We start from the raw sequence: 15,329 nt of genomic DNA, 5'->3' as shown, positions 1-15,329 counted from the left end.
ACCCTATGTATTGTGGACCGATAGCGGTCCTTACAGAACAGCAGACTGTAACGCACTCAGGCCTATGTACCGTAGCACCCTATACCAAGTTACCAGTCCTTATAAGAACTTTTGTGGACCAAGCAGGTTGTGTGTTAGTGATTAGCAGACTGTACGTCAGTCCCTATACCAATGAAGGACTGCTGCAGTATAGGGCAGCGGTCAGCAGTAGTGCACGGCAACCCTATGTATTGTGGACCGATAGCGGTCCTTACAGAACAGCAGACTGTAACGCACTCAGGCCTATGTACCGTAGCACCCTATACCAAGTTACCAGTCCTTATAAAAACTTTTGTGGACCAAGCAGGTTGTGTGTTAGTGTTTAGCAGACTGTGCGTCAGTCCCTATACCGCTGAAGGACTGCTGCAGTATAGGGCAGCGGTCAGCAGTGGTGCACGTCAACCCTATCTATTGTGGACCGATAGCGGTCCTTACAGAACAGCAGACTGTACCGCACTCAAGCCTATGTACCGTAGCACCCTATACCAAGTTACCAGTCCTTATAAGAACTTTTGTGGACCAAGCAGGTTGTGTATTAGTGTTTAGCAGACTGTACGTCAGTCCCTATACCGCTGAAGGACTGCTGCAGTATAGGGCAGCGGTCAGCAGTGGTGCACGTCAACCCTATGTATTGTGGACCGATAGCGGTCCTTACAGAACAGCAGACTGTAACGCACTCAGGCCTATGTACCGTAGCACCCTATACCAAGTTACCAGTCCTTATAAGAACTTTTGTGGACCAAGCAGGTTGTGTGTTAGTGATTAGCAGACTGTACGTCAGTCCCTATACCAATGAAGGACTGCTGCAGTATAGGGCAGCGGTCAGCAGTAGTGCACGGCAACCCTATGTATTGTGGACCGATAGCGGTCCTTACAGAACAGCAGACTGTACTGCACTCAGGCCTATGTACCGTAGCACCCTATACCAAGTTACCAGTCCTTATAAAAACTTTTGTGGACCAAGCAGGTTGTGTGTTAGTGTTTAGCAGACTGTGCGTCAGTCCCTATACCGCTGAAGGACTGCTGCAGTATAGGGCAGCGGTCAGCAGTAGTGCACGGCAACCCTATGTATTGTGGACCGATAGCGGTCCTTACAGAACAGCAGACTGTAACGCACTCAGGCCTATGTACCGTAGCACCCTATACCAAGTTACCAGTCCTTATAAGAACTTTTGTGGACCAAGCAGGTTGTGTGTTAGTGATTAGCAGACTGTACGTCAGTCCCTATACCAATGAAGGACTGCTGCAGTATAGGGCAGCGGTCAGCAGTAGTGCACGGCAACCCTATGTATTGTGGACCGATAGCGGTCCTTACAGAACAGCAGACTGTACCGCACCCAAGCCTATGTACCGTAGCACCCTAGACAGACCAAGTTACCAGTCCTGATAAAGAGCTTTGTGGAACAAGTGAGTTGTGAATGATTAGCAGACTGCAGCAGAAGGGCAGCAGTCAAGTATAATATTCTTTCTATATTTGGAAGAAAGAATATTATACGTGTACAAGCCTATTACCGTACCACTGATACCAGTCCTGAAAAGAACCTTTGTGGAACTAATAGTAACAGCAAGTCTTTAAAATTATCCTCACTGCCTGACACACTGCTTCCTGCCTGTCCCTATACAAATTGGCAAAAAAGAGTAGGCTGGAACGATTAGCTGGAACAGCTCTTTTGTGGACCTGATAGTAACAGCTAATGATGATGATGATGATGATGATGAAGAAAGACTAATCTGGCTGAGCTGTCCCTAAAATAGCAGCATACAGCGCTCTGTCCCTTTATCTAAACTGACAAAAGAAACTCAGGCTGCTGACCTAACACCTATACCAGTCCTGAAAAGAACTTTTGTGTACCAAATAGCTAGCGTTTTCTCTGTCCCTACTCCACACAGGATCCTTTCCCTACAGTGACAGAAGAAAGAATGTAAAATGGCCACCGGATCGGGTGTATTTATAGGTTAGGGGGAATGTCCAAGTGTCCATGAGCTGTCATGTCTCAATTGGTTGTCCTGTAACACATGATAAACGTGTCACGAAAGGTTAAAGTTCTTGTATACATTAAACACGTAAGTCCGCCGGGGCGAACGACGGAAAAAGGCGTTCGAACCCGCGGACGGCGAAAGTCGGAAATTCGCCGCGAAACGACCGCCGGGCGAACCGTTCGGCCATCACTAATTGCAGGGGTGGGGGCACCCTGACCCTAACCCTAAGGGAAAGGGGGGCGCAGTTTGGCATCTTTGCCCTGGGCGCTGGATGACCTTGTCCCGGCACTGAGTGCAATTGTATAGTGAAACCCAGTTTGCCCTGAACCAGAGATGGGAGAGAGGACTATGTGTTCGGGGGAATCTGATTCAGTGCTGATGGGCTATTCTGATGTCATCAGTGGGGGGCTCTGATGTCATGGAGGACCTTTGACAATAGGGGGACTCTGTGAAAATTAAGGCATTTGAAGTATAACAAATTACTATGATGTAATGGGGGGGCTCTAATGTGATGGTGGGACCCCTGATGTGATGGGGGGCACCTCTGATGTGATGGAAGGGACCTCTGATGTGATGGGGCAGATCTCTGATGGGATAGGGGAGATCTCTGATGTGATGGAGGGACCTCTGATGGGATGGAGGGACCTCTGATGTGATGGAGGGACCTCTGATGCGATGGAGGGACCTCTGATGTGATGGGGGAGATCTCTGATGTGATGAAGGGACCTCTGATGTGATGGAGGGACCTCTGATGTGATGGGGGAGATCTCTGATGTGATGGGGGAGATCTCTGATGTGATGGGGGAGATATCTGATGTGATGGAGGGACCTCTGATGTGATGGGAAGATCTCTGATGTGATGGGGAGATCTCTAGTGTGATAGGGAGATCTCTGGTGTGATGGGGAGGTCTCTGATGTGATGGGGGAACCTCTGATGTGATGGAGGGAACCTCTGATGTGATGGAGGGACCTCTGATGTGATGGGGGAGATCTCTGATGTGATGGAGGGACCTCTGATGTGATGGAGGGACCTCTGATGTGATGGGGGAGATCTCTGATGTGATGGGGGAGATCTCTGATGTGATGGGGAGATCTCTGGTGTGATGGGGGGCACCTCTGATGTGATGGAGGGACCTCTGATGCGATGGAGGGACCTCTGATGTGATGGGGGAGATCTCTGATGTGATGGAGGGACCTCTGATGTGATGGAGGGACCTCTGATGTGATGGAGGGACCTCTGATGTGATGGAGGGACCTCTGATGTGATGGGGGAGATCTCTGATGTGAAGGGGGAGATCTCTGATGTGATGGGGGAGATCTCTGATGTGATGGAGGGACCTCTGATGTGATGGAGGGACCTCTGATGTGATGGGAAGATCACTGATGTGATGGGGAGATCTCTAGTGTGATGGGGGGCACCTCTGATGTGATGAAGGGACCTCTGATGCGATGGAGGGACCTCTGATGTGATGGGGGAGATCTCTGATGTGATGGAGGGACCTCTGATGTGATGGAGGGACCTCTGATGTGATGGAGGGACCTCTGATGTGATGGGGGAGATCTCTGATGTGAAGGGGGAGATCTCTGATGTGATGGGGGAGATCTCTGATGTGATGGAGGGACCTTTGATGTGATGGAGGGACCTCTGATGTGATGGGAAGATCGCTGATGTGATGGGGAGATCTCTAGTGTGATAGGGAGATCTCTGGTGTGATGAGGAGGTCTCTGGTGTGGGAGATCTCTGATGCGATGGGGGAGATCTCTGATGTGATGGGGGGCACCTCTGATGTGATGGGGGAGATCTCTGATGTGATGGGGGAGATCTCTGATGTGATGGAGGGACCTCTGATGTGATGGAGGGACCTCTGATGCGATGGAGGGACGCCTGATGCGATGGAGGGACGCCTGATGCGATGGAGGGACTTCTGATGCGATGGAGGGACCTCTGATGTGATGGGGGAGATCTCTGATGTGATGGAGGGACCTCTCATGTGATGGAGGGATCTCTGATGTGATGGGAAGATCACTGATGTGATGGGGAGATCTCTAGTGTGATGGGGAGATCTCTAGTGTGATAGGGAGATCTCTGGTGTGATGGGGAGGTCTCTGGTGTGATGGGGAGGTCTCTGGTGTGATGGAGGGAACCTCTGATGTGATGGAGGGAACCTCTGATGTGATGGGGGAGATCTCTGATGCGATGGAGGCACCTCTAATGTGATGGGGGGCACCTCTGATGTGATGGGGGGCACCTCTGATGTGATGGGGGGCACCTCTGATGTGATGGGGTGATCTCTGATGTGATGGGGTGATCTCTGATGTGATGGGGGAGATCTCTGATGTGATGGGGGAGATCTCTGATGTGATGGAGGGACCTCCTGATGTGATGGGGGGTACCTCTTATGTGATGGGGGAGATCTCTGATGTGATGAGGAGCACCTCTGATGTGATGGGGAGATCTCTGGTGTGATGGGGAGATCTCTGATGTGATGGGGGAGATCTCTGACGTGATGGGGGAACCTCTGATGTGATGGGGGAGATCTCTGATGTGATGGGGGACATCTCTGATGTGATGGGGGAGATCTCTGATGTGATGGGGAGATCTCTAACGTAATGGGGGAGCTCTCTGATCTGATGGGGAGCTCTCTGATGTGATGGAAGGGACCTCTGGTGTGATGGGGAGATCTCTGGTGTGATGGGGAGATCTCTGGTGTGATGGGTGATGGGGAGGTTTCTGGTGTGATGGAGGGACCTCTGATGTGATGGGGGAGATCTCTGATGTGATGGGGGAGATCTCTGATGTGATGGAGGGACCTCTGATGTGATGGGGGAGATCTCTGATGTGATGGGGGAGATCTCTGGTGTGATGGAGGGACCTCTGGTGTGATGGAGGAACCACTGATGTGATGGGGAGATCTCTGACGTGATGGGGGAACCTCTGATGTGATGAGGGACCTCTGATGTGATGGGGGGCACCTCTGATGTGATGGGGGCGATCTCTTATGTGATGGGGGAGATCTGTGATGTGATGGGGGCACCTCTGATGTGATGGGGAGCACCTCTGATGTGATGGGGAGATCTCTGATGTGATGGGGAGATCTCTGGTGTGATGGGGGGACCTCTGATGTGATGGGGAGATCTCTGATGTGATGGGGGAGATCTCTGATGTGATGGGGAGATCTCTAACGTGATGGGGAGATCTCTAACATGATGGGGGAGATCTCTGACGTGATGGGGGAGATCTCTGACGTGATGGGGGGCACCTCTAATGTGATGGGGGGCACCTCTGATGTGATGGGGAGATCTCTGGTGTGATGGGGGGACCTCTGGTGTGATGGGGAGATCTCTGATGTGATGGGGAGATCTCTAACGTGATGGGTGAGATCTCTGACGTGATGGGTGAGATCTCTGACGTGATGGGTGAGATCTCTGACGTGATGGGTGAGATCTCTGACGTGATGGGTGAGATCTCTGACGTGATGGGGAGATCTCTGACGTGATGGGGGGCACCTCTGATGTGATGGGGGCACCTCTGATGTGATGGGGAGCACCTCTGATGTGATGGGGAGATCTCTGGTGTGATGGGGGAGATCTCTGATGTGATGGGGGGCACCTCTGATGTGATGGGGGCACCTCTGATGTGATGGGGAGCACCTCTGATGTGATGGGGAGATCTCTAACATGATGGGGGAGATCTCTGACGTGATGGGGGAGATCTCTGACGTGATGGGGGAGATCTCTGACGTGATGGGGGGCACCTCTAATGTGATGGGGGGCACCTCTGATGTGATGGGGAGATCTCTGGTGTGATGGGGGGACCTCTGGTGTGATGGGGAGATCTCTGATGTGATGGGGAGATCTCTAACGTGATGGGTGAGATCTCTGACGTGATGGGTGAGATCTCTGACGTGATGGGTGAGATCTCTGACGTGATGGGTGAGATCTCTGACGTGATGGGTGAGATCTCTGACGTGATGGGTGAGATCTCTGACGTGATGGGGAGATCTCTGACGTGATGGGGGAACCTCTGACATGATGGGGGAGATCTCTGATGTGATGGGGGGCACCTCTGATGTGATGGGGGCACCTCTGATGTGATGGGGAGCACCTCTGATGTGATGGGGAGATCTCTGGTGTGATGGGGGAGATCTCTGATGTGATGGGGGGCACCTCTGATGTGATGGGGGCACCTCTGATGTGATGGGGAGCACCTCTGATGTGATGGGGAGATCTCTGGTGTGATGGGGAGATCTCTGGTGTGATGGGGAGATCTCTGGTGTGATGGGGGGACCTCTAGTGTGATGGGGAGATCTCTGATGTGATGGGGAGATCTCTGATGTGATGGGGGAGATCTCTGATGTGATGGGGGAGATCTCTGATGTGATGGGGAGCTCTCTGATGTGATGGGGAGATCTCTGACGTGATGGGGGAACCTCTGACGTGATGGGGGAGATCTCTGATGTGATGGGGGGCACCTCTGATGTGATGGGGAGATCTCTGGTGTGATGGGGGAGATCTCTGATGTGATGGGGGGCACCTCTAATGTGATGGGGGGCACCTCTGATGTGATGAGGAGCACCTCTGATGTGATGGGGAGATCTCTGATGTGATGGGGGGACCTCTGGTGTGATGGGGAGATCTCTGATGTGATGGGGGAGATCTCTGATGTGATGGGGGAGATCTCTGACATGATGGGGGAACCTCTGACGTGATGGGGAGATCTGATGTGATGGGAAGATTGCTGATGTGATGGGAAGATTGCTGATGTGATGGGAAGATCTCTGATGTGATGGGAAGATCGCTGGTGTGATGGGGAGATCTCTGATGTGATGGGGGAGATCTCTGATGTGATGGGGGAGATCTCTGATGTGATGGGGAGAACTCTGATGTGATGGGAAGATCGCTGGTGTGATGGGGAGATCTCTGATGTGATGGGGAGATCTCTGATTTGATGGGGGAGATCTCTGATGTGACGGGGGAGATCTCTGACATGATGGAGGGATCTCTGATGTGAAGTTATTTCCATCTGGGTGGTTGCGTTTATCATCCCAGGCTGATGTTTCCCATTGATAAGGGACATTTACGTTTTTTAAATTCCAGTCTGGGGACTTTTGCAGACTTATAAAGGGTAACTGAAAAAAAGATAGAGAAATGCTGGTATGGTGTATAGGCAGCTTTATAGGGAAGCAGCCTTATATATGTCCCCAGTGGGACCCCCTTTATCAGTTTCTGGATGTCAGCAGTGTTGTCACATTTTATTTTATTTTTTTAGAGCCGCACAGAAAACTCTTCATCATGCTCTGTATACATTCAATACAGCCATGGAAAATGTTACATCTCTAACATGCCTATTCCAGTGTTATGTTTGTCTTTTGTTAATGAGGTCTTGTGTAGTCATGAGTATTACATACACCCGTCACCACCTCCAGCTATACACCCGGTGACCCCTCGTTCCGGTCACGCTCTGCTTCTGTTCTATGTCTTCGAAACTTCTCTTGTGCTGCTCCCTGATCTGGAATTCCCCTCTAAATATCACCAGACACACAATCTGTCTTCCTTGATAACTGTTCTTTCTAAAAGGAACAGTGTGGTGTGACAATAGCCATAGCATATCCGGCCATGGGATCCTCACAATCGATTTCCATCCTCCCAAAAAAAGGTGGATTATTTCTTTGTAAATGTTCCCAGTAAATTTGGGAAAGACGGTTATAAAAATGGTCACAGCTATTATTATTATTGTTATTATTATTATTATTATTATTATTATTATTATTAATAATAATATTTATTATTATTATTATTATTACCCACTTTCCCACTGCATCACTTAGAAGTAAGGCAGTAGAGCGGATCTTCTGTGCCAGATCACGTACCTAGTATGGTCATTAAGAGGGGTAAATCTTCCGGAGATGAAGTAGATAACAAAACAACAACAATAGAAATAATAATTATTATTATTGTCGTTAATAATAATACAAAAATAATAATAATGCCACTGCCGCAGGAAGTGTGTTCCTCTCTTTGCTGGGACCATAGGCGTTTGCGCAGGAGGTGAACTTGGGCACACCCTAATCACTTTGTGCTGTGCCGATTCCCCCTACTGCCCCGGCTTCCCCTTGTGTTGTGCCCTCCCACCGCACTACTGCTGGCTTCCCTTCTTTCCTCTCCTTTCCCTCCTGCTGCTGTGGCTGATGTTTCAGGATGGAGAGTGGGGGAAGGGGCTAATCAATATGTCATTCATTGGCCCCTTTCTTTTTGAACATAATCACTCACTATGTTTAATCATAGCTGAAGCATAGTGAACTGCTTACTATGCTTTGGTTTGTGAATGAACAGGAAGCTGCTCAGCACAGAGCACTTCCCATTCATTCACTGTGTAGTGCAGCTGAGGATGCAGAGAAAGGTATGAGTTTTTGATCTTTGGGGGTTAAAGTAATTGGGTGCAAATAAATATTATTCCAGGGTGGTAACGGACTTCCTCTATTTATTGCATGTATTAACTTGTCTACTCCTATAGTTAGCTGGTCTATTAAAACTCTGATCACATGTTAATGTTGATATCACAATAATACAAGGTTAGCTTTGAAACCAAGCACACTGCTTAATAAAACAAAGTCTTATTTATTTCGCAAGAAAATAGGAAACGTTAACACGAAAGTACTAAAAGATATTACAAACATATACCAACAGAACACATAATACAAGAATATCAAAGATGCTTATCACCATGCTTTCCTCAAGGTTTTGTATCGTCAGGCTTGACAAAGAGAGAGCCATGTGGCTCAAAATGGTGGATAGAGCCATGCGGCCCAGGCCAAAGCCAAGAGCGATAAGGATAGAGACAGAGAGAGAGCTTTCTCACTCGTTCAGTCTTTTATACTTTTATCATATACCATCCAAACTCAACCCCAATGCCATCCCATCTAGACTTTTGACAAATCAGTATTTTATGGGGCAGTCCTTCTTAACAGATTATATTACTGTGAGTCGTTTAATTATTTGTTTTTAGTAAGCGCCACATTATTTCAATATTTTTTCAAATGCTTGGTTGTGTCAACCAGGAAGGAACTCAAACCTTTACCCTTTAAAGCCATGGACCTGCAAGTATCAGCATGGCTGATCTTTGGGAATAGGAAACAGTTATATAGAAACTCCAGAAATATGACATTAGACCATGTTGCCTTCCAACCGGGGTGCACACCCTAATGCAATAGGCTGTGCACACCCATGGCTGGGACTCTCTATTCACTTCTGATATTAAACTGACACTTGTTGTCGCCAATAGCAACACAAATTTGTGTAATAAGCCCCTTCTCAACCTGATATGTAATGAACAGTTTTGTTTCAATGACTCAATAAATGATCAATGGCCCTGATTGTAACTGATGAAGATCCAGTTTGGTTTGGTTCCTGGATGTCCTCTGTGATGATTCGCTGTGTGACGCCCAGTTATTCTTCTCTGTTCCCTCTTGTAGGAAGACATCGAATCGCTCATCCCAAAAGGCGTCTCTGAACTCACCAAACAGCAAATCCGCTACCTGCTGCAGGTGAGACTCCGCAGAAAACACAAAATATTATTATTATTATATATTTTTTTTTGGTTTGTTTCAATTATTTTCTGTCTTGTCTGTATATACTGTATATATTGATTTTTTTTTGTTGCACTGATTGTCTTTTTCATTCCATGGTTAGATGAGGCAAACCTCAGATAAGTCAATGAAACTTGTTCTGGCGACCTTCAGTAGCCTGCGGGAGGAACTGGGACACTTACAGGACGATCTGAATGTAAGTGGTGATACCACCGGTGTACACAGTCTTATACAAACGTGATTGGCACTGGCAGCAGTGTGGTCATTGTATTTGGACCAAAGACCTGCGGACACAGGAAAAGTACCTCGTATTTGTATTTCCCCATGTTCTGTATTTTGGGTGAAGCACATTTTAGTCAGCTCCAAAAACAAATCTAGATGCAGGTCTGGATGTCTATAGGATGAAAGGCTGTGTCTGGGTGGATAGGTAGAGTGCACTGGATGTTGGGTTCAGGTGAGGTACACTGAGTGTAGGGTGAGATGGATGTTGGGGTCGGGTGAGGTACACTGTGTGTAGGGTGAGCTGGGTGATGGGGTCAGGTGAGGTGCACTGAGTGTAGGGTGAGCTGTGTGTTGGGGTCAGGTGAGGTACACTGAGTGTAGGGTGAGATGGATGTTGGGGTCAGATGAGGTACACTGAGTGTAGGGTGAGATGGATGTTGGGGTCAGATGAGGTACACTGAGTGTAGGGTGAGATGGATGTTGGGGTCAGATGAGGTACACTGAGTGTAGGGTGAGATGGATGTTGGGGTCGGGTGAGGTACACTGAGTGTAGGGTGAGATGGATGTTGGGGTCGGGTGAGGTACACTGAGTGTAGGGTGAGATGGATGTTGGGTTCAGGTGAGGTACACTGAGTGTAGGGTGAGATGGATGTTGGGGTCGGGTGAGGTACACTGTGTGTAGGGTGAGCTGGGTGATGGGGTCAGGTGAGGTGCACTGAGTGTAGGGTGAGCTGTGTGTTGGGGTCAGGTGAGGTACACTGAGTGTAGGGTGAGATGGATGTTGGGGTCGGGTGAGGTACACTGTGTGTAGGGTGAGCTGGGTGATGGGGTCAGGTGAGGTGCACTGAGTGTAGGGTGAGCTGTGTGTTGGGGTCAGGTGAGGTACACTGAGTGTAGGGTGAGCTGTGTGTTGGGGTCAGGTGAGGTACACTGAGTGTAGGGTGAGCTGTATGATGGGGTCCGGTAACGTATACTGAGTGTAGCGTAAGCTGGGTATTGGAGTCAGGTGAGCTACATTGAGTGTAGGGTGAGCTGGATGTTTGGGTCGGGTGAGGTACACTGAGTGTAGGGTAAGCTGGGTATTGGAGTCAGGTGAGCTACATTGAGTGTAGGGTGAGCTGGATGTTTGGGTCGGGGTGAGGTACACTGAGTGTAGGGTAAGCTGGGTATTGGAGTCAGGTGAGATACATTGAGTGTAGGGTGAGCTGGATGTTGGGGTCAGGTGAGCTGGGTATTGGTACCAGTTGGAGTGAGCTGTGTATCAGGTGTGTACTGGGTTCAGGGTTATATGGAGCATGCTGAGAGTCAGGGTCACGTGTAACATACTGTGTTTCTGGGTCATGTGGGGCACAATGAATGTCAGGTAAGGTGTGCTGGGTTTTGGGGTTCCATTAAGTGTGCTGGGTGTTCCAGTGAGGAGAACTGTCTTGCATGTGGGGGTGATGTGGGCTGTGCTGGGTTTTGCAGTCAGGTGGGGTTTCCTGGGGGCAGAGGTCAGGTGAGGTGTCCTGATTGCTGGGCCCATGGGGAAACATACTGGGTGTGGTGTAGTGGTCAGGTGAGGCCTCTTGGGTATTGGGGTCATGTGGGGATATGCTGGGTGTCATGGGTCATGTGGGGACATGCTGGGTGTCATGGGACAGATGCGGTCCCCTACGTATTGGGGTCATGTGGGGACATGCTGGGTGTCATGGGTCAGGTGAGATTTCTTGGGTATTGGGGTCATGTGGAGACATTGCTGGATGTCATGGGTCATGTGGGGAAATGCGGGGTGTCATGTGTCAGGTGAGGTAGGTCCCCTACGTATTTTGGTCATGTAGGGACATGCTGTGTGTAATGGTTCAGGTGAGATTTCTTGGGTATTGGGGTCACGTGGAGACATTGCTGGGTGTCATGGGTCAGATGAGGCCTCTTGGGTATTGGGGTTATGTGGGGACATGCTGGGTGTGATGGGTCAGGTGAGGTCCCCTACGTATTGTGGTAAAGTAGGGACATGCTGGGCGTCATGGGTCAGGTGAGGCCTCTTGGGTATTGGGGTCATGGGTCAGGTGATATTTCTAGGGTATTGGGGTCACGTGGAGACATGCTAGGTGTCAGGGTCATGTGGGGTGTGTTGGGTGGAGGAGTACCGAAACCTTGGCACAATGCAGTCATTGATATCGCAGTGTGGGAATTTGTATAACAGGTCAGACCAGGAGAACATGAATTAGGAACATTGTATATATAATAGAAGGGTGTTTTATACCTGGGCAGGCGGGGGCTGGGAAACACTAAACTCTCAACACGTGTTTAATCAAGAACAGCAAAGAGCCCCCTGTGGTCACTTGTACACCCCCCGCCTCTCCGATCCCATCTCATAGTGCCTCATAGAGAAGAATAAATACTCTGCCCCCTACTGAAGGTTGTAGTCATCAAGCTGACGTGATCTGACCAGCGGTCGACATGTCTATTGGCCAATGGGGTCCTAAATCTGTAGGACTCTATTCTACATCTATATGATCTCATCGCTGCCCCCCATTATATAGCCACAAACCATCCCATCACCCCAATCCAATCCCATCACCCGAATCCAATCCCATCAACCGAATCCAATCCCATCACCCCCAATCCAATCCCATCACCCCCAATCCAATCCCATCACCCCCAATCCAATCCCATAAACCGAATCCAATCCCATCACCCCCAATCCAATCCCATAAACCGAATCCAATCCCATCACCCCCAATCCAATCCCATCACCCCCAATCCAATCCCATCACCCCAATCCAATCCCATCACCCCCAATCCAATCCCATCACCCCCAATCCAATCCCATCACCCGAATCCAATCCCATCACCCGAATCCAATCCCATCACCCCCAATCCAATCCCATCACCCGAATCCAATCCCATCACCCGAATCCAATCCCATCACCCGAATCCAATCCCATCACCCGAATCCAATCCCATCACCCCCAATCCAATCCCATCACCCGAATCCAATCCCATCACCCCCAATCCAATCCCATCCCCCCCAATCCAATGGGATTTATTTCTCACATTCCCAGCTCATGTCATCCTGAAAACTGAAAGTAATGAAAGACCTGAAAGTTCTAAGCCCATCGGGGGGTGTAGGATTTCATGCCGTCACTCACTGTAACCTTTCCTGTGTTTTGTGCACACCCTGCACCTGGACACCTTACATGAATGGAAATCAATGTTTATTGGCTGCAATTACTTATTTTGCATCGAGTGCCGACTTCCTTCCCGTGGAAACTCTGATACAAAGTGTTTCTTCTTGCAGAAATTAGAAACTGCCAAAAAATCTCTGGAGAAAGATCTGACCTTCAAAGACGACCAGATCAGAGAATACGAGACCATCCTGGCCTCCCTGAGAGAGAAGAACCGCCAGCAGCAGGTACAGCCAGTGCTTTATAGGAGACATGGCATGTGATTGGACACTCAGTGAGAAGGCGCCCTGTGATTGGACTGCCCCATGTGATAGGACACTGTGATTGGACAAGCCCCATGTGATAGAATACTTTGTGATTGGACAGCCCCGTGTGATTGGACACTGTGTATGTGATTGGACAGGCCCATGGATAGGGCACTGTGTGATTGGACAAGCCCATGTGATGGGATACTGTGTAATTGGACACTGTGTGTAATTGGATGATGTGTGATTGGACAGTCCCATGTGACAGACTGATGTGTGATTGGACAGTCCCATGTGACAGGATGATGTGTGATTGGACAGCCCCATGTAATAGGGCACTGTGTGATTGGACAGCCCCATGTGATAGAATACTTTGTGATTGGAGGGCCCCGTGTGATAGGGCACTGTGTAATTGGACAGCCCCATGTGATAGGATGCTGTGTAATTAGACACTGTGTGTGTGATTGGACAGGCCTATGCGACAGGGCACTGTGTGATTGGACAAGCCCATGTGATGGGATACTGTGTAATTGGACACTGTGTGTAATTGGATAATGTGTGATTGGACAGTCCCATGTGACAGGATGATGTGTGATTGGACAGTCCCATGTGACAGGATGATGTGTGATTGGACAGTCTCATGTGATAGGACACTGTGTGATTGGACAACCCCATGTGATAGGACGCTGTGTGATTGGACAGCCCCATGTGATTATATACTTTGTGATTGGACAGCCCCATGCAATAGGACACTGTGTGATTGGACAGCCCCATGTAATAGGGCACTGTGTGATTGGACAGCCCCATGTGATAGGACACTGTGTGATTGGCTAGCCCCATGTAATAGGACACTGTGTGATTGGACAGCCCCATGTGATAGGACACTGTGTGATTGGCTAGCCCCATGTAATAGGACACTGTGTGATTGGACAGCCCCCTGTGATGGGATACTGTGTGTGTGATTGGACAGTCCGATGTGATAGGATGATGTGTGATTGGACAGTCCGATGTGATAGGATGATGTGTGATTGGACAGTCCCATGTGACAGGATGATGTGTGATTGGACAGTCCGATGTGATAGGATGATGTGTGATTGGACAGTCCGATGTGATAGGATGATGTGTGATTGGACAGTCCGATGTGACAGGATGATGTGTGATTGGACAGTCCCATGTGTGGGACACAGGCATACAAATAAAAACTCTAGGTTATGGCCAGAGTTCTACTTTAAGTACATAAGTGACCCCAGTCCCCCCCCCCCCCCCCCTCATAATCCCGGCTTTGTCATCTTTTGTCCCTCCAGCAAGAACTGAAGGAGAGTCAGTTGAAGCTGCGCAGCTTGGAGGAGACCATCACATCTCTGCGCAATGCCGACAGCGACAAAGAATACCGACTGAAGGAGCTGGAGTACGCCAAGAACGCCATACAGCAGGAGAACAAAAATCTGCGGATTCAGGTGAGACCTCCGGACATGTTTTCTGTATCTGAGCTAAGGACGGGTTATGTTGGGGGAGATTTGCGTATTGTTACCCGCAGCATTGGTTCTCCTCCAGTCTTGGGGTTTATTCATTTTAAGGTGTATAATAAATGTATTGCAGCTTATCAGTCCTTAGATGGGGTGGCCGCATTCGTTTTATTTTTCAGTACATTTTTTTATTTCTTTTCACCTGGGGATCCTACAAGTAGCACACTTCCTGTCCTAGGGTGACAACACTCACTGACTGCAGGAGGAGGGGGCCGTCGGCACTCTGTGAGATATATATTCTCATTTTTCCTTTAGGTGAGGAGATATAAAAGGGGCAGGCGACTGGTGCTGTATATTTTGGGGGGGGGGGGGGGGGGGTGTTATTGCTTCTCCTCTTGGGCAATCGGGTCTCAGGACCTAATTCCTGATTGGCCAGGAGGATAATCAGGAAGACAATAGCAAATATTGCCATACAACTGGGTGGGCTCAGGGCACAGTGCTCTGCTCTCTGAGCCCACCCTTTTTTGAAGCCAATTAGAGCCTCCGGCTGTGATCATGTGCTTAAAAAAATAAATAAAATAACAACCCATTGGAATCCATGTGTCTGGCTCCCTGCATGTA

The 15,329-nt window shown here is 49.2% G+C and overlaps 1 protein-coding gene across 18 annotated transcripts in view; it reads left to right on the top strand.

Moving 5' to 3' along the window:
- Positions 1-15,329, top strand: part of POF1B (POF1B actin binding protein) — a 173,003-nt gene that overhangs the window by 145,309 nt on the left and 12,365 nt on the right. For all 18 annotated transcript variants that reach the window (XM_077485099.1, XM_077485087.1, XM_077485069.1 and 15 more), the window contains 4 exons: positions 9,492-9,563; positions 9,709-9,801; positions 13,111-13,224; positions 14,547-14,699. In XM_077485099.1, the coding sequence (XP_077341225.1) occupies positions 9,492-9,563; positions 9,709-9,801; positions 13,111-13,224; positions 14,547-14,699 (432 nt within the window). The remainder of the gene's footprint in view (positions 1-9,491; positions 9,564-9,708; positions 9,802-13,110; positions 13,225-14,546; positions 14,700-15,329) is intronic.

The sequence above is a fragment of the Lithobates pipiens genome, unplaced genomic scaffold, assembly GCF_037356315.1.
Source record: "Lithobates pipiens isolate NorthernLeopardFrog02 unplaced genomic scaffold, aLitPip1_a1.2 Scaffold_1, whole genome shotgun sequence".
Lineage (NCBI taxonomy): Eukaryota > Metazoa > Chordata > Amphibia > Anura > Ranidae > Lithobates > Lithobates pipiens.
This window is presented reverse-complemented; position numbering and strand designations above follow the sequence as displayed.